At 35.7% G+C, this 20,913-nt stretch overlaps 1 protein-coding gene across 1 annotated transcript in view; it reads left to right on the top strand.

Moving 5' to 3' along the window:
* Positions 1-20,913, top strand: part of LOC105528757 (tetratricopeptide repeat protein 6) — a 75,878-nt gene that overhangs the window by 19,085 nt on the left and 35,880 nt on the right. Inside the window, exons 5-10 of the mRNA XM_011965640.1 lie at positions 121-203; positions 1,147-1,223; positions 1,640-1,800; positions 10,255-10,389; positions 14,046-14,159; positions 17,607-17,726. Of these exons, the coding sequence (XP_011821030.1) occupies positions 1,163-1,223; positions 1,640-1,800; positions 10,255-10,389; positions 14,046-14,159; positions 17,607-17,726 (591 nt within the window). The 5' untranslated portion in view covers positions 121-203; positions 1,147-1,162. The remainder of the gene's footprint in view (positions 1-120; positions 204-1,146; positions 1,224-1,639; positions 1,801-10,254; positions 10,390-14,045; positions 14,160-17,606; positions 17,727-20,913) is intronic.

The following is a 20,913-nucleotide window of genomic DNA, read 5'->3' as shown; positions in this document are numbered from 1 at the left end:
AAACATGTATGTTAGGAAATGTACCTGCAAAATTTCTGTAGAAAGGGCGAGAGAGAATAAATATCAGAAAGGAAGCAACTGGTATTATTAGGAGCTAAGTTTCTGTTTATCACTCAACAGTTGCATAAATTGAAAAAGGCAGTAAATGAATTGTCTCGTGCTATCCACCTTCAGCCAGATGGAATCCAATTATACATAAGAAGGTATGAGCATAGAAACTGAATTTTTCCTGGGATAACTTAGCATCAGAGAAATTGAATGGGGATCTTCAGTTCCCTCTTGAACCTTTCAGACTCCCCATTTTACATTTAATCTCCCAGTAATTGCCATTTCCCCACCAGCAAGCCAGTTTGTTAAACTTTAAGATAGTTTATTACATAAGATAACAAGATTTTTCCCTTTGCTCTACCTTTGCATCAAAATATACCTGTTTAGTGTTTATGTTCTTTGAGACCTTTTTAAGCAACTAGTCATATAGTTATCACATATCTCATAAGAGTAAGGTAACATATTTTGAACAGTTGTTTTGATTATGTCCACAATCAAACATGAGCACGTGTACCAAACATAAACCTCCATGAATTCAGTGAAAAGAAATGACATATTGAATTTTACACCATTTCTACGGGTACTGCCTACTTCCATGCAGTATTTCAAATGTAGTAGAATTTTCTATAAAGATATCCTTTGCAAGTTATGAGTTATCACTATCAAAAATATAATCTTTTAAGGATTTATAGACCTGGGAAAATGGAATGAGACAATGCTTTACTGATAAGGGCTTGCTTTGTCCTTGAACCACATTTTAGCAATTTATGTAAATACCTCGTTCCTTGTATATGCCTTGAACTTTATCTTTTAATAATTTCTCAGCAAAAAGTATAACATTTTAAATACAGATAATTACAAAAAGAGATTTGGGTATTTTTCTTTCAGCGTTACATTTCCTAAGTTTCCTCATCACATCACTATGCTAATTGATCTATTTAGATTATACAAAATGTCTATAATTTTCACTTTTTTAATGCATACATAAGTAAATAAGAATAAATATATTGCAAAATTTTAAGTAACTGATTATAAGAAACTTTATTTTAGAAAGTTTATTTTTAGCTGCTTGGAATCAAAATCGATTATTTCTTCCAGGGGACAATATCTTCTTATGATGAAATGTTATGATCTTGCAAAGTTTACTATTTATCAAGTAGCAGAAATGGACAAAGGTAAATATAATTAATTACAACTTTTAAGAAATACTTCAGTATTTAAAATTTTTATGCTATTTTGCAATAGTTATGTATAAATAGCATGAAGGATCCAATTGAAAATCAAATTAGATTTTGAAACTTTAGTTTTACATGTACATTGCCAATTAGTAAAATGATTCATAGCAGTGAATTTTGTGAGAGAGATTTTTATGGGAAATATTAAGCTTACAATTTTTCTATTTTTTGTTTGTAATTGGAATGTCTTGGTTACTGGTAGTAAATAAATCTTAGTATAATTTGTTAATTTTATAATTTGTTGATTTGTTAATTCATATTATAAAGACAAATTATTGAATTACTCCCTTAGAATAATTATATTCAAAATCCTTGATACTTGGCAAAGATATTGATAAACTTTCCTTTCCTTTTAGGTCTCATTGAGTTGAGTCCTATACAGCAAGCCCTCATTTATTCATTTTGTGAAAACCACGACAAGGCCATTGAGGTCTTGGAAGGAATCAGCTGGAATAGAGCTGAGATGACCATGTATGCTCTATTAGCAAAAGTTCAAATGAAGGCCAAGAGAACCAAGGTGAAAAGTCCTCTGAGTAATGTTTACTAAACCTATTAATGAAGTGTATATATTGTGCTTAGTATACCACTTTAAATATTTTTCACAAAATTAAGTCATACTATTTATTTATTTTTCTGTGAATTAACATTTGGGTTATTTTCTCTCTCTTTTTATTGCCCCCTCTTAAGAACAGGGCTGCCCTAAATATTCTTTTTCATGTATTCAATCAGCATGTGGAGTAGTTTTCCAGGATATATTTCAAGGAGTGCAATTGGTGGTATGTAGAGAATGTGAATGTTTAACTTTCAAGGAAATGACGCATTGTTTCATAGGGTGGTACCAATTTATTCTCCCACCCGAAGTGTAGGTGTATTCCTGTTCCTGTTGATCTGCATCTTTTATAGTAATTGATATTGTTAGGCTTTAGTTTTGCCAATTTGGTGGATAAAAATTGATGTCTCGTGGTCTTAATTCACACTTCTCAGTTTGAGCATCAGGTTGAGAATCTTTTTATGTTTATAAGCCACTCATATTTCCTGTTCTATCAATTTGCTATACATATTTTTCATTTCTCTTGTTCTTATTGATTTTAGGTATTTAAGATATAAATTCTGTATACTAATCCTCAATTGTGTGCTGAGTATCTTCTTACAGTTTGTGGCTTGTGTTTTGTTTCTACGGTGTCTTCTGATGAACAGAACTTCTGAAGTTTAGTGTAGTTGAATATGTCTATTTTAAAATTTGTCATCAGGGCGTCTTTAAAAACATCTTGTTTAGGAAGACCTTTTCTACTCCAAGGTCAAGATATTCTTCCCTATTTTCTTTGGAAAGTTTAAGTTTTTCTTTTTCCATTTAAGACCTTACTCTATCTTAAGATTATTCTTTTTTAGCATGAGAGAGTGATAAAATTTCAGTTTTCTCCATATGGGTATTTAAATGTTTCAGTAACATTTATTGAGATGTTCTTCTTAACCGAAAAATCTGCAGTGGTACATCTATCTTATTACAAGTTTTCACATATGTGTGGATCATGTGCTATTTTAGGTTCTCTGTTCTGTTCCTTTGGTCAATTTTTCTATTACTGGCCCAGTAGTACAATGTCTTAATTGCTATAATCTCATTGAAATTATTGATATCTGGTGGAGCAAGTCCCCACACCATATTCTTCTCTAGGAAACTCCTGGTTACTCTTCAGCATTTACTCTGCCATATATGTGTTAAATTTAGCTTGCCCAAGGTCCATTAAAAAATCTCTTGAAATTTTGAATCTTTAGATTATTTTAGGGAGAATTGACATCTTTATGATATTGAATTCTTTAGTTTATGATCATAATGATATATCTCCCCATTTATTTCACTTTTTCTTTTGAATAGATTTTACATATCCATTGCTAAAAGTTTCCTAGTTTTCTAGGTTTTTCCCATAGTTTTTGCTGCTATTATAGAGGGTATCTTTTTAAAAAATGTTCTGTTTGCTGATGGCTTGTAGAAATGAAACTGATTTTTGAATACTTATTTACTAGCTGACCACCTTGCTGAACTTGCTTATTTCTGAAAATGTTTAGGTCTGTTCTTTTGGGTTCATAACTAGGAAAATATGTCATCTATAAATAATAATAGTTTTATTTTTTTCCTTTCTTTTTATGTATTCTGTTTCTTATTCTTGTCTAACTGTGCTGGCTAGAAACTCCAAGACAATACTGACTAAAAGTAGTGACAAAGACACCCTTATTTTCTTCCAAATTTTAAAGGAAGTTTACCCCTAAGAATGAAGTTTGGGATTGATTTTTGTAGATAACTTAAACAAAGTAAAGGTTAAATAACCTTTGTTTCCATTTTGAATTTTATCACATTATTTTTCATCAGGTATTGAAACAATTATTATATTTTTATCCTTTAATATGTTAATGTAGCAGATTATATGTCACACATGAAATTAAGTAATCTATGACATTGTTTAGTATTAGACCAACCATGTATTCCTGGGTTAAACCAACTTGATCGGAATATATAATCTTTTTGTAGACATTGCTAAATTTGAGTTGCTTGTGAGGATCTTTGTGTCTATATTTATGAGTGGGATTAGTTTTGTGGGATTTGAGTATTGATCTTATAAGATTATTTGGAGAGTATTTCTTCTTTTCTATTTAGTGAATGAGTTTGTCCAAAGATTGTAAGGATGTCTTCTTTGAAAGATTATTTAATGCTTTAATATCTAGTACATGACACACATTTAATAAACATTAGCCATTATTATTCCTATTTTTTTCTCCCTGGGCATTTTAAGACTTTTTATAGGCTTCATTCCATAAGCATTTAATCATGAGAAACTACCTTTAGTATGAAAACTAAAAAACCTTTATTTTTGCTCTCTTGACCTCTCCAGTTACTGGCTTTTTTCTCTTTAATCTGGCACAACCAAATCTTGCAAAATTGTTTATATCCCTTATCTTCATTTCCTCACTTTCCACTCATTCTGCTGCTCACCACAATCTGGTTTCTTTCCTCTTGGGCACATGATAAGGTGACCCTCAACAAGTTGTGCGCTTGTGTGACCTTGAGTGTGAGTGGAACCTGTGACTTGCTTCTAACCAACAGAGTATGGGAAAGATGATAGGACGTCACTTCCATGATTATATTACGTTATGTAGTAGACTGGAGAGAGAAATTCCCTTCCTAGCCTTAAAAAAAACCAAAGAATTATACTATGAACTGCTTGTGGAGAGGGTATCATGGCAGGGAACTGCTGTGGCCTCATGGACCTCAGAACAATCTTCAGCCAATAGCCAATAAGAAGCCTGGACCCTCAGTCATGCAGCCATAAGAAAACGAAACCCACCAACAATCAGAATGAGCTTAAAAGAAGAGAAAAGAAGTTTTCAGATGAGAATGTAGCACAGTTGATACCTTGACTGAAGCCTGGGAAACCCTAAGCAAAGGACTCAGCTAAGCTATGCCCAGACTCCTGGCCCCTGGAAACTGTGAGATAAGAAATGTGTGTTGTTTTAAAGCATTCCGTTTGTGGTATTTTTTATTTTTTGCAGCAATAAGAAAATAATACAGATGGAGTGCCGCTATAACAAATACCTACAAATGTAGGAGCAGCTTTGGAATCAAGCAGTGGGCAAAGGCTGAAAGAATTTTGAGGAACATGACAGAAAAATCTTCAATCACCTCAAACAGACTGTTAGTAGATACCTGGTTTTTAAAGACACTAGCATTGAGGACTCTGAAGCAAATGAGCAACATGTTATTATTTTTATTTAGCAGTTCAAAGCTTAGTAAAATTTTCTCATATAGTTGTATGGAAAGCAGAACTAATAACTCAGAGCCTGGATACACAGCTAAGATAATTTCCAAGCAAGGTTTTGACAGTGCTGCCAGCTTTCTTTTTGCTTCTAATAGTAAAGTGTGAGAAAGGAGAGATAAGAACTGTTAAACAAAATAAACCAGAACTTGCTTATGTGGAAAATTTTCAACTTCTCCAGATGGCAAAAGAGGACAAAATTCACTATCAAGAGAAAAGGACAAGGTGTGGCTGGACAGCACTTTGCTAAGATCTTAGAAGGATCATGAGGGCAGAGTATTCAGTCACACTAGTTCTCTTTCCTTTCAAGAGATTAAGGACATGCCTTACAAATCTTCTTAACCAAACCAGAGGATCTCTAGAAGCTTAAGGCCATTGTCCCTCAGACATCTCAGCAGGAGGCCAAAGTAGAGAAGGAATTTTCTTGAAAATAGTGGATGTGGCTTTTGTCTAATGAAGTGAATCCCTGTGAAATCCATGGAAGATCCCCAGAGTTTTTAAGAGAATTATTCCTTTATAAACACTGATAATTTGGACTCAAACAGACAGAGTACAAAACGAAAGAAGGCTGTCAGACCTCAAAATCATTCTGACAGGAAGTAGGTTAATAAAACAACTCAGCTGCAAACATGTACAACCTTTTATAAAAAAGGAAAAAGGACCCAGAAGGCAAGACTAAGAACCCACAGGATGACACTAAGGGCCATAAATGTTTTGAAACCTAATCAAGAGACTGAGCGTTTGCCCAAATGTGTTTCAGAACTGCCATGGACCAGTGGCTCATTTTAATCTTCCATTTTTCCCTTTTAAACCAGAATATCTGTGGATATTATCCTATGCCTATCTCACCATTGTATGTTGGGTGTTTTGGGGACAGACGCCTTGTCTCTTTAATTTCACAAGTTCACAGATGGAGAGCAATTGTGCCCCAGGAGTGGGACCTCGTGGATTTTACTTGAATGCCTCATCTAGACTTGGACCTGCTTTAAATGATGACATTTTAGATGTTGAGCTGATGCAATAATGAGCTGAGACTTTGGGGGACCTTGGAATAGAGGAACGTATTTTGCATGTGGTAAGAATGTTGAATTACTGGGGGCCAGATCATTGGAGTCATCTGGTAGACACACTCTAAGATTATTATTATTATTATTATTTTGAGACAAAGTCTCGCTCTGTGGCCTAGGCTGGACTGCAGTGGCGCGATCTCGGCTCACTGCAAGCTCCGCCTCCCAGGTTCACGGCATTCTCCTGTCTCAGCCTCCCGAGTAGTTGGGACTACAGGTGCCCGCCACCACGCCCGGCTAATTTTTTTGTATTTTTAGTAGAGATGGGGTTTCACCGTGTTCGCCAAGATGGTCTCGATCTCCTGACCTCGTGATCCACCCGCCTTGGCCTCCCAAAGTGCTGGGATTACAGGCGTGAGCCACCGCACCTGGCCTCTAAGATTATTCTTAATCATACCCTGTGTTACCTCCTCACCTTCCTTGAGTATGTGCAGGACCTGTGACTTGCTTCCAACCAATAGAATACGGCAAAATTGTTGGGGTGTTGCTCCATCAATTATGTTACAGTATATAAGACCTTCTTAGCAGAGTAAAGAGAGAGAGGTTCTCCTGCTGGCCTTGTTGTGACTTCCTGTGGAGAGAGTGATGTGGTGAGGAACTGTGGGCAACTGGGACCTGAGTGCAGCCAATAGCCAGCAAGCTGGTATCTCTTATTGTGATTTTTATTTGCATCACACCAGTCAGAATGGTGATTATTAAAAAGTAAGGAAACAACAGATGCGGCCGGGTGCGGTGGCTCAAGCCTGTAATCCCAGCACTTTGGGAGGCCGAGACGGGCGGATCACGAGGTCAGGAGATCAAGACCATCCTGGCTAACACGGTGAAACCCCGTCTCTACTAAAAAATACAAAAATCTAGCCAGGCGAGGTGGCGGACGCCTGTAGTCCCAGCTACTCGGGAGGCTGAGGCAGGAGCATGGCGTAAACCCGGGAGTCAGAGCTTGCAGTGAGCTGAGATCCGGCCGCTGCACTCCAGCCTGGGTGACAGAGCGAGACTCCGTCTCAAAAAAAAAAAAAAAAAGAAAAAAGAAACAACAGATTCTGGCAAGGTTACAGAGAAATAGGAATGCTTTTATACTTTTCAACCATTGTGTAAGATGGTTTGGTACTCCTCAAAGACCTAGAGGCAGAAATACCGTTTGACCCAGCGATCTCATTACTGGATATATATCCAAAGGAATAAAAATCATTCTGTTGCAAAGATACATGTGTGTGTATGTTCCTTGTGGCACTATTCACAATAACAAAAATGTGGAATCAACTCAAATGCCCATCAATGATAGACCGGATAAAGAAAATGTGGTACATATACACCATGGAATACTATGCAGCCATAAAAAGTAATGAGATCATGTCCTTTGCAGGGACATTGACAGAGCTGGAAGCCATTATCCTCAGCAAACTAATGCAGGAACAGAAAACCAAACCCTTCATGTTGTAAGTGGGAACTGAACACTGAGAACACATGAACACAGAAAGGGGAACAACACACACTGGGGCTTGTAGGAAGAAGGGTGGAGGGAGACAGAGCATTAGGAAAAATAGCTAATGCATGCTGGGCTTAATACTTAGGTGGTGGGTTGATAGGAGCAGCAAACCACCATGGCACACGTTTACCTGTGTGACAAACCTGTGCATCCTGCATATGTACCCCGGTACTTAAAATTAAAAAAAAAAAAAAAAGAAGCTGGGGCTCTCAGTCCTGGAGTCTCAAGGAAATGAAGTCTGCCAACAACATGAATGAGCTTGGAAACTGATTCTCCCAGTCGAGTTTACAGAGGAGAATGTAGCTCAACTGACATATTGATAGCAGCTTTGTAGGACCTGGAGCAGAGGACCCAGTTAAGCCATGCCCAATCTCCTGACCTGTGGAAACTGTGAGGTGATAAATACTTGTTACTATCATTTGCTAAACGTGTAGTAATTTGACTTGTAGTGATAGAAAATGAATACACCTCTGGTTTGGAATCAAGCACTCTTGCTAACTTCATTGACTTGTTTTTTTTTTTTTTTTTTTTTTTTTTTTTTTTTTTTTTTTTTTTTTTTTGAGATGGAGTCTTGCTCAGTCGTCCAGGTGGGAATGCAGTGGCACAATCTCAGCTCACTGCAACCTCTGCCTCCTGGGTTCAAGCAATTCTCCTGCCTCAGCCTCCTGACTAGCTGGGATTATAGGCACGTACCACTATGCCCAGCTAATTTTTGTATTTTTAGTGGAGATGGGGTTTCACCATGTTGGCCAGGCTGGTCTTGAACTCCTGACCTTAGGAGATCCACTTGCCTGTGCCTCCCAAAGTGCTGGAATTACAGGTGTGAGCCACTGTGCCCGGCCTTCATTGGCTTTCTTATTGCAGATTCTGTGATCGTTTCTCAGTATGGATCATGTCTACTCTTTTGTTCACATTTGGAGTTTTTGGTCTCTGTATTCTTTGAGGACTGCTTTTTTATATTTACTTTAATCTCCTCCTCCCGACCTGTCCCCTGTGACTTTAGCTGGATACCTGATGTCACCATCAGCTACCCTCTTCCATCCAATAAATAGTGATGTTAATATAATAGTGATATTAGTGTGTGTATATATATATATATATTCTCTTGGTTCTAGTAATAAATAGTGATATATAGTATTTATATATACTATAGAAATATAGTAATAAATAGTGATGTTAATATGTATATATATTTTCTTGCTTCTACTTCCTAGATATTTCTCAAATCCACTTTCTTTCTTTATTTCTATAGCTATTATCCTGGTTTGGAACATATAATTAAAAAAATTTTTCTTGAATTATATAGCTGCATTGTTGTACTCTTCCAAGCTTTTATCCACACAGCAGCCACAGTACTTTCTGCAGACTATAAAGATGACTTATCTGCAAGCCTCTGCAGATGTCCCTCAGATGATACCATAAAGTAGTGAAAGAGAGAGAGATGGGGGAAGCAGGAGGAAGTGAAGATGTGTTCATTTTAATTTAAACGGGATGGAAGGCTTGAGTAGACAAGTTTTTTGGACTTAAGGAGTCAGTGAAGGGTCAGAAATCCAGACGAGGAAGGAAGTAACAGGTTGCTCAGGTGGGGCAGAAGGAGATGGGGTCAAGGACAGCTTTTGAGGAGTTAGCCCTGCAAGGAATGAGAAAGAAAGCAATTCAAAGACAGGAGAGAAAAAGGTTAAAGTGAATGAAGATATAGACTTGTTGAAAAGTAGAAAGGGGGGAAATCGAGACAATAATCCACTTTTTCTAGGCAAGGTCATGTGCTGAGAGTGAGGACAGAAGGAGGGATGCTGGGTGACTTGCAAACACGTAGAGCTAATGCTCGATAGAAGCCATAAAGGACACTTAGCATATCCAAGTGAAATCTCATTGTTTCTTTAGCAACTTAATACAATTAAGAAGATGGTATGACCAGGAACAATTATTTGACTTTCTATATAAAGATATACAAGGAGTAGTTAAGTATTAAATGGCATTTCTATCTTTTTCATTAATGAGACTTTTGAGTTTTTCATTTAATGAGACTTTTTCATTAATGAAACTTTTGACTATTTTGAACGTTTTCATTAATGAGACTTTTGAGTATTTTGAATAAATAAATGGGTGAGTTTTGGAGGTGGTTTATTTTTTTGATGCCAATAAAACCCTATTAGGAGGACAGCAGGACACAATAAAAATTGATTACAATTATGTCAGATATTATCAGTGGAGATCTTTTACTACCTAGTAGCTTCCTAGTATTCCATTCAAAAAAATTATTAGGAAATTATCAATAAACTAGTTTATAAATTTAAGCCTGACTTAAGCTTGAGTATAGCCTTTGGAATTTACAAATTTTAGTTCTAAAGATCCATGTCCATAAGCCTGTTTAAGTACTGGCTTGTAGGATAGGCATCTGGGTGGAACTCATGAGGGTAAGACTTCTGAACTGAATTCTCTTCCTGTAGTGTGCTGACAAGACCTGTAACTTCACCAGGTCTGTTTGTTCCCAGATAAAGTAAGAGTAGAGATGTGTGCTCTGTGCTCCTTTTAACATGTAAGGCTGTAATGTTAAATCAATAGTGGAAAGAAACATTTCCTGCCCCCTCCCTGCTTTTTTATCATTATAGGAAGCTGTGAAAATGCTTAAGAAGGCTTTGGATGTCATTTCTCATTCCGATAAAGGACCAAACACCACAGCAATTTCAGCAGACTGTCTGTATAACTTGGGTCTTTGTTACATGGAGGAAGGCAATTTACAAATGGTATTTCGTGTATTTAGGAGTATAGATTATTTGTAATTTTAGAGACTGGTTGCTTGTATGCAATTCTGTTTCCGAAGACCACGTATACAGTGGGCAACTGGTCCAGAGCTGCTTTTGAAGCTTGGCTCATTATAGTCAGTCTGCACCCTGCAACACCTAGGACATTGTTTTATTTAGCCAACATGTTTTATTTGATGCTTGTTTGTCAACAATATTCTAAAGATTAATGTATGTTTCCCACCAGAACAATAAATCTAACTGCAGGAAATTATTACAGTAAAATAATTTTATCACATTAGTATGAATTCACTTATTAAATTTTAAGTACTTTAAATGCTTTAACATAATGCAGAATAAATGGAAAAGATTAGGGCATTCTGGCTTTTCTTATTGATCATTGAACAATTCAAATCAGATTGAAACGGGTTGTTAAGATGGCCAGATACACTGAAAAACAGTTGATTCAATTATTACATATTTATCCAGTCTTTGGTGATTTTAGGCAAGTCTTTACTTCAAAATTATCACTGATATGACAAATATGTAAAATAATTGATACTATCTGATGGCTAATGTTGGATATTCTACAACTCTATCTCTAGACACTCACAGACACACAGACACACACATACAGACACACACAGACACACACATACGCACGCACAAATACACACACATCATTCTAATTCTTAGGTTCATGGAGTGGACAGTGTTTTAAAGTGGTATTGGTATACACAAAAAAAGAGGTGCACTTGATTAGTTGTTCTATTAAGAAATTCCAGTAAGTATGTGACAAATTACAAATATTTTACATGTTTTTAGTCCTTTTGAACAACCAGAGCAAACTCAGCTTTGCTTTAAAATGTGGGGAAAATTTTTAGAGTTCTGTGGTTCTGCAGTTTTATAATGATGCATTTGCTGGATCCTAATGGAAAATAAATGTGCTAGTTGTGATTTCTTTGAAGAAACAAAATCTGAATAACAATTAAAATTATACCACCCAAAATATTGTAATATAACAATATGGATTATGTAGACCTTAGTCTGGGAATAAGACCTTTAATTATAATAATCATCTCTACTTGTTTCTAAATATTAGTTTTATTTGTTCCATGAGATCCATTAGGAGAAATGTATTAAAATAATCCAAAAATAGAGTGAAACTTTTCAACAACAGTTATATACTGTAATTCATTAACATTTTAAAACAATATATTATATCACTAAATGGTTTGCATTTTGACAATATGCTCCTGTAGGCTTTTGATTCTTTTACAAAAGCTGTGAAAGCAAATCCAGATTTTGCAGAAAGCTTTTATCAACGAGGGCTTTGTAAAGTGAAACTCCACAAGGATAGCTCGATTCTGGATTTTAATCGTGCCATTACCCTCAATCCAAAACATTACCAGGTATTTAAATAGATGTTTTTAGTGAGTTGTAAAGTGTTAATTTTGGTAAAACTATTAAATCTCTTATATGCCATTGTTATTAGTTAGCACCAATCAGTTTCTTATACCTACTTTTCACTTAACTGTATTTTGATAATCCAAATAGCTGTATTTCTCCTTAAACTAAAAGTATTCTTTCCATCAGTGATATTATGATGTTATATATAAATATATATGTGATGTGATGTATGTAAATATTGTTAATATATTAATGTGGCTGTTAATACTTTAAAGTTTATATACTCATTAATTTTACTTACTTTTTGTTTTGATGTTACATAGATACCTAGCTTTCAATAGACTGTACAGACAACACAAAATTCAATAGGTGAAGCTTGATCGCATCTTGATTTTAGGAATCTACAAAATTCGAATCTGGTCTAAATATTAGATGATTTTAGGAAATTTCTATAAATCATCTTGGATATATAATGGCAGTGTGGTTATGTAGGAGAATGTCTTTTTTTCACAGGAGATGCATACTAGAGGACTTGGGGTAAAGTATTACCATATCTACAACCTGTTTTCAAATAGTGCAGGAAAAAAATAGAGAAATATGGCAAAATGTTAATAATTGTTAACTCCAGGTGATAGGTATTTATCATTCTTTCAATTATTCTGTGTCATTTGAAATTTTTTTTCTAATAAAATAAATTTTTTTAAAAGGCTATATTTTAATACCCTCTTTGGGAGGCATAGATTTGTTCCAAGTATCATATATTTTGGTAGAATTGGTGCTTTTACTAAAGCACCCATTCCTGCTTTCTCTCTCTCTCTCTCTCTCTCTGAATAGGCATATTTAAGCCGAGTAGCATTCTATGGTTTAAAAGGCAGGTATTCCAAAGCAATCTTGAATTGTAACAAGGCTATAAAAATTTACCCTGAGAGCGTACGTGCCTATCTCTACAGAGGAGTTCTGAAATACTACAACAAGGTAGGGCCATTTCCTGCCTGGCTTACTGAAATTTTAGGGTGGGAAGACTCTTAATGCTAGGCAGGGGACTCACTTACTTTTTTTCTTTGTGGTTGGGAATCACTGTGATATGAAGGGCAGAACTACATAGAAAACTTTACACTTTCCCAATTCATATTTTTTTCACAAAATAATGGTATTTATTTTTCATATTACATTTTAAATAACATTTATTATTTATTTTTATTAAGAATGTAGCATATATTCATTGCAGAAAATTTGGAAAAATACGGAAGGGAATAAAGGATTATTATCTCACCATCAGTGATAATTCCTGAGTGCATTTGTAATATTTGTATTTAGTCTTTTACTTTCCTCATAAAATATGATATGTATTTTCCAAAATTTGGACTATGCTACTTATATAACTTGTGTGGTGTCCTGCTTTTTACACTTAATCTTTGAAGATAGTATTTTGCTGACTGCATAATATTCCACCATAATTTACTTTTAATTACTTTATTGTTGAACTTTTTGATTGTTTTTAAAATTTTTACTATTTTACTGTTTAAAATAATATAGTTATATACATCTGAGAACAAAATTGCTGCTTGGGTTTATGATTGGTTCTTAAACAGAAGTCACTGGGTTAAAAGTTGTGAGCAGTACCATTGATATGTGATACTGCACTGAATACTTTATTTCTCTCTACTTTTCCTTTCTGATCTTTCTTTGTAGCTATTTTATATGAAATTTTTACAAATAATACCTTAAAGCAAAGGTAAGGCCTTGCATTATGTGTTAATTCCATGAAAATTACTATCTATAGAAATGGATGATATAAGGTATCAGAGAAGAATCAAAGAGGAAGCAAAAGAGAACAAGGGTAGAAAACATGATGATTATGTGATATGACAGTCACAATGACAGAAGCAAGCAAGCACTGGTGAATGTTTGCTGCATTAATGTGGTTGGCTTTATTTTATTTTACCTAGAAGTATGATTTTCTCCTTGCCATATACCAACACTGGTAATAAGATATTTACCTAAATTAAAGTTGTTGATATATTTAATTTTGTTTGTAGGTAAGAGAAACTATAATGATAATTTCTACCAGGAGATTTTCTTAGTTAACTCTGTGAAAGATTAGCTTCAATGTATTAATTTCACAGATGATACAAGGAATGGTTAAATGAGTGTTTCAAAAACTCTGATAGAAACAAGAATTTATTTTATGATTAAATTTCAGTCCATTATGATTTTCCTTTCTCACATAATTACTTTTTTCTTTTTAGACTTATAAGCTAGCAATTACAGATTTAACCACAGCTATCAGCATGGACAAAAATAGTTATATAGCATTTTATAACAGAGCATTATGTTACACCAAGATAAGGGAACTTCAAATGGTAAGATGACCATTTTAGTAAACAATGTGTTTAAAGTGTTTAATAAATAACATGCATTAAATAGCTTGTTGATTTCAGTCAATAAACATGTAATAAAGAATACATTAAAGCATTTGTAAATTCATTTAAGGCATTTATAAAGTATTTTCTTATTACTTCTGCTAGAATTTTCAAAAGGAATTCCTAAGAAATACACACATATAAAACTTGAGAAACCAAAGAACCATTTCAAAGAATATTTGATTTCTTTGTTGGTGCTCACGAAATTTTCTTATATAATTTCTGAAAGAAGTCAAATGAAAAATTAAGTTGATAATGCTTATAGAAGCATTTAAAGGCATTTATAAATTAAATCCATCACATAATTATCATTTGAATAAATGTTTCTACCGTATGCAGAATTTTTTATTTTTTTTTTGAGACGGAGTCTCACTCTGTTGCCCAGGCTGGAGTGTAGTGCTGTGATCTTGGCTCACTGCAACCTCCACCTCCTGGGTTCATGCCATTCTCATGCCTCAGCCTCCCAAGTAGCTGGGACTACAGGCACCTGCCACCATGTCCGGCTAATTTTTTGTATTTTTAGTAGAGACGGGGTTTCGCCATGTTAGCCAGGATGGTCTCAATCTCCTGACCTCGTGATCCGCCTGCCTCGGCCTCCCAAAGTGCAGAATTTTTAAAGCAGTAGCAATCACTAGCAATATTGTGGTTTCAAAATTTTAATGTTAGCTACAGCAGTTTGCGTAGGCATTCTTTTGTTTGGTCCTCAGACCACACATGTAGCACGGAGTATGGAGTGATGGTTTTCAGCTCCAGGGACCAGTGACCAGGTTTGGCCCATATTTTGAAGGCCTGTGGGCTGCAGCAAACCTTTTTTTCCATTTGTCTTGATCCAGTGTCTGCCGGAGCAAACTCTTGTTTATATTTGTAATCTTACCTACTCTCTTCTCTCCTCTGTTGGTTTGGTCCCTTTTCAATGAGGATTCCTCACTGGGGAGCAGCTAGTCTTGTGGTCTTTCAGAATAATGTCCCATCCTCTTCCTCTGTTACTTGTCTCCCTCTCCTTATTCCTGCCCATGTCCGTAGTAAATGACGCATTCTTTTAAAAGGCTAGGTCACATTCCTGCTGTTCTTTGTTCACACACTCCCCAGTCTGTGAAACGTGGACAGTGAAATCTGTTTAAAACATTTAGAAATTTAGAACTGTACAAGCTTTAGAAGGGAAGTTGAGAAACTTTGTCTCTACCTAAGAGTATATAAAATTCTTGGTAACCAGATTATCAGGTTTCCTCCAGAGATGTTGATAAATGAATAGCTAATTTTTAACAAGGGGATTGTTAAGATGCTAGCAGCTGACAGAAAGATCATTTATTAGAGTGACCTGCACAACAGGGGCCTTTGAGGATTCCCTCCCCAACCCCATTCTTGTAGGAAAGGTAACCCTGAATAGGAAAACAATGGGCTGGGGTGGGGAGGGAACACTCATTGTTTTGTTATCTCAGATATGTGAAAGAGCCAGTGCCCTGTTAATAAAGAAAATGCAAAACTACCTAAATCAAGTAAAACTAAATTACGATAATAAAATATTGGTGATTTCAGAGCTGCCAGGACTCTGAAGCATTTTATCCGATCTGCTAACTTTACAGATGAGGAAATGGAAGTAGGGAGAGGTTCGAAAAACCATCCAAGTCACACAGAGGGAGTTAGTGACCTGTATTGTCATCCACAAATTTGTTTGCTTCTGGGTTAACAGTGTTTAGGTGGCTTTGTAAAACCGTCTGACCTCCAGCATGTGGACTGGATGTCATTAAGCAGTGTGTCCTCCTCCACCTGTTTCTCAGCATTCCTGCCATCCCTAGCCTGAGAAAAACCAAGTAACTTTCTGCAGAAAATGCACTTAGGCATTCTCCCAAGATATAGTTTCATAAAAACTAAGGAAAGATGAATTCTGGTTCTAACACTTGATATTAATAAAAATACTGAACAGTTACCACTTATTTAGGGCTTATTGTGTGACAGGAACTGAGCTAAATGCTTCACTGAGATACAATCAAAACATTTTTAAGTAGATCCTTGTAACAATATGATGAATTTTTAACACGCCAATTTTGCAGATGAGGAAGCTAAGGCTTAGTGTTAAGTAATTTTCTCCAAATCGAGGAGTTAGTAATGATAACAGAGGCATGGCACAAATCCAGGAGAGGCCAAGGCCCTGAGCCTTCCTCTTAATCAAAACCTGTGTGTTCCCATCCCTACCCCTTACCCTCATTGATCTTTACGAAATCTTATTTCCCAGTTTTTATTTCCTCTTGTGTTGCAGATTCAGCTGCTCAGTGGATCTCCAAGGCATCATACTGGTTTCACATAATGTAATTTAGTAAAAGAAAAATGTTAGACAATTTGTGGCTAATATTCTAGGTTTGGTTTTTTCTTTTTTGACAAATATTACTATTTATTTTTATAGTCCTGGTAATTTTTATTTATGATTATGCCACAACATACCTATAGGATCTTTAATTGCACATTTTTTTAAAGACACTTGAGCACCCAACATTAGGAAACACCAGAGGAGGACAAATGAACAAATATAAAATGCTCTTTGTCATTTTCAGTTGGCAGATGCTACAGGCATAATAAGATTTAGCCCTTTTCTGTTCAGACCATATGGCTGTTTTGGACAGAATGTTCAGTAGGAAAATGGTTTAAGAGATTCAGCTCCAACCCAAGTTTAGGATGCTTCTAGTACCTAGTGCAGAGTAGAAACCAGTAAAATCTTGTTTAGTCAGTGAATGTAAAAAAAACAAAAAAAGGTAAAAGTAATGGAGAAGGGTCTGAGTTGTTCTCAGATTACACTATGTGTCTTTTAGAAAAATGAATATATTTATCAAAATATTTTGAGGTAACTTTCATACAAGTGCTTATTTGTTAGTTTTATTAAGATCTATTTTCATTGATTCATGACTTTTTCATTGTATACAAATTTATTGAATGCATGGTATGTGTAGGCTTGATTCTTGTTACTGGGCTTAAAACAGTGAACAAAATGGATAAGCTATGGCTTCATAGAGCTTAGATTTCAGCAAGGAAAACAATACAACACTAAAAAGAAATTATATATTTAATGATCATTTGATGAAACTACTGAGTCAGGGCAGAGTGCTAAATCCCTCTCTTCCAGCCCATACACCAATGAAAATGTATGGGGTGACTTGCAGGTAAAACATGAAATGCAAGCACAGTGTGCACTGCTTATTGAAAAGTGTCCATGATACTTTTTGCCTAAGGGTACCCTTTACATCTAACATATGGTTATTTTGGCCATAAATTATAAAACAAATTGAAGAACTAACCATTGGGTCCTACTTTGGACATAAATATATTTGTCCATAGCCAATGAATTCAGGCTCTAAAAAGCTGAATCTATGTTACAAATGATTATTTTATTTTTAGGCATTAACAGATTATGGAATTGTGCTGCTTCTTGATGCTACAGAAACTGTAAAACTAAATACGTTCCTTAATCGTGGACTCATCTACCTAGAACTGGACCAGTATGGCTTTGCATTAGAGGTAAGCCTTCCTGTTATGTAAAGAACCCACTTGATTTTGCACATTGACTTCTGAGAACTAGTGAACAAGATTTTATTATTATCAACTGGCAATATTAATGAGTGATAGCTTAACTTTAGCAAGAATTCTATTAAAATACTTGAAATGACTAATAGACTCTGTGAAAAAAAATGTGTATTTTTGCTTTGTTTGGATTACAGATAAACAGCCAATACATTTTTAGACATTTCTAATTTGATCAAGACCATCACTTCTCTTAAGGGAGTACAGACAAAACTCAAGTTACTTAGTGAATAAAATGATTCCTGTAACGTGTACTCTGCTGTTTAGTGGCAACTTTCTCAAAATTTTCCTCTTTTTCCCTTTGCAAATATAGCAAAATAAATCTGTTTCAAACAGGGCAGGAAATAGTTGCTCAGAATGGGCTACTGGTAACAGGTTTTTAAGTTGGTGGTGACAGGCGTTCAGAATCAGTAGAAAAAAGCATAGACTAGGTATTCAGATGAAACAGGTAGTTTAAATGTATTTCATTAAAGAATAATTAAACAAAATTCATCCTCATTTTTAACTTTTTATTTTTATTGTCTGTTTGTAACTCTTAGATTAAGAAACAGGAGGTAAAAATTAAATAGCAATTTGAAATGTATAGTTAAATAATAACAGTTTTGCTTCTTTGTCTCTGAGGAACTGCAACATGACATATGGAGTGGAGTACATCCTGTTCTTTCCACCTCCCAAGATGATTATTTTTTCTATTTCTGGAGTCATTTTTTTGAGATTCTGTGCAACATAATCATTTACCTTTGAGGAAGTTTACGCTATGAATAAATGTGATCTCAATGTTTGAATACCTTTAAGCTTTTTGATATATTAAAAATATTTTTGAGCTGTGTTACTAGGTATACCCTCAGGTAGATGAAAATAAAGAACCTGCCTGTTTGTAGTAGGCAAGAAAACAATGGGCAACAGTGTTGAGGTGGAGAGAGTGAGATAATGGAGATGGGGAACAAGGGACTGCAGCTGTTAGAGAATTAAATGCAGGGCCCATGTTATCCTTTGTATAAAGATTTATTTAGTACTAAGCAACCACTAAACAACTGTTGCACACTTGCTACACACTGGGTCCTCAACAATGTTGCACAATTCATCATTGTAACTTACAGAGGAGGAAACTGGTATTCAAAAGAGGTTAAATAAGGCCTTTCCACAGTAAGTACTGGGGTAAGATCTGAACTCAGACCTCAATTCCAAATTCTATCTTCTTTCAGACGAGGCACTGGCATTAATATATGGAGATAAATGAGACAGAGTTCCAGTCTTTGAGGAGCTGATGGTCTAGGGAGAGTCATTCTTGTCCCCTCTCTTTCCTCACACCCCACATCTGACCCATTAGCAAGTGCAGTCAGCTCTACCACTAAAGCATATTTTGAATTAAATCATCTCTCATGATTGCCACTGCTATCTTCCTTTCAACCAGTAAGTACTGGGGCAAGAGCAGAACTCAGGTTTCAGAACTGAATCATTTCTCTTCTGGACTACTGTAGTAGCTTCCCAACTGGCTTAAGGTTCCACTCTTGCCCCTCTACATGCTATTCTCTAAACAGATGCCACAGAAATCTCTTAAAAATATAAAGCAGATCAAGTTATTCCTTTGCTCAAAACCCTCTGATGGCTTCCCATCACACTTAGAATAAAATCTGAACTCTTGACTGTGACCAAGCAAGACATTACTTGATATGACTGCTGCTCACCTCTGATCTCGTCATCAAACATTCTCTTCTCTCCACTAGTCATGCCACCCTGGCCTTTTGCCATTCCTTGGAAATGCTGGGCTCCCTTGCTGCCCTAGGACCTTTACACGAGCGAGTCCCTGTGCATACAGCACTCTTCCTCCTGATCTGTGTATGATTCATGCCATCGTTTCATTTAGGTTTCTGCTGAAATGTGACCTCTTCAGTCAAAAAGGTAGAAGCTAAACTAAAATGGAATATTAAAAAATATTAAAAGAATCCCATATAAGTCTAGGAAGGGGAAGCAGAGGAACAGAAACGGAGAAAATCAGCAGAAAAGAAATAATAAAATAGTAGACCTAAATCCAGCCACACCAGTAGCTAATATTAAATGGAAGTAGTCAAAATACAACAATGAAAATCATGAAAATGTGTGATTGGAATTTTGTAAAAGTCCCAACTATATTTTGGCAACCAGAAACACATTTTAAGTATAGTGATATAGATAGGTAACAACAAAAAGCTGGAAAGGATATATCACAGAAACACAAATTGAAAGCAAAAAATTCAATTTTTCTCTATGTGAAGTTAAAAAATTAATTCAAACAACTAAAAAACGATGTGAGCAGGGGAAGAAGCAATGAAATATATAAGACTGAGTAATTAGAGGTCTGCATGAAAAACCAAGAGGAAGTAGAATCTTTAAAAACACTTTTAGTGGGAAAGATTGATTAACAGAGAAGCTGAGTAGCCTGAGTGCTGAAAACATTGGTTAGTTGAGAGCTGTATGCCCTTCATAGGAACACTTTGTTCAGGAAGCATTTCGACTGGGATTGTTTGTGAAGTTATGGCTAAGTTAACCAGAAGTTAATGGGTTAAGAACATTTGTTTTCCTCTTTTCCCTCTTGAAAACCTACCAAGATAATAGTAAAGGGATAAAAAAAAAAAAAAAGATATAATGCTGCAAGGTTACAGATAGTAGAGAAGAGATGTTCAGGCACCCCAAACTGCCATTCTCGATCTAAATCCCTCAAACTTAAATATAAATGGGTAGCCAAGGATCAAAGCTTAAGGGAAATGAAAGAGTGACTAAAACAAACAGGTTGTCATAAGTATATAGCAGTGGCCCCCAACCTTTTTGGCACCAGGACCGGTTTCATGGAAGATAATTTTTTCAGGGGATTCAGGTGGCAGGGTGGCGGGGTGATGGTTTCGGGATGAAACTGTTCCACCTCAGATCATGGGGCATTAGATTCTCATAAGGGGCACACAACCTAGGTGGGCGCAGTTCACAATACGGTTTGCACTCCTATGAGAATCCAGTGCTGCTGCTGATCTGACGGGAGGCAGAGCTCAGGCAGTAATGCTTACCTGTGGCTCACCTCCTGCTGTGATTGAGATGTAAGATTGAGATGTAGATTGAGATTGAGATGTAGATCTACGGGGTCCCCAACCCC

Source organism: Mandrillus leucophaeus, unplaced genomic scaffold (genome assembly GCF_000951045.1).
Source record: "Mandrillus leucophaeus isolate KB7577 unplaced genomic scaffold, Mleu.le_1.0 Scaffold730, whole genome shotgun sequence".
In the NCBI taxonomy this organism is placed as follows: Eukaryota; Metazoa; Chordata; class Mammalia; order Primates; family Cercopithecidae; genus Mandrillus; species Mandrillus leucophaeus.
Note: the sequence above shows the minus strand (reverse complement) of the source record. Positions and strands in the feature narration are given on the sequence as shown.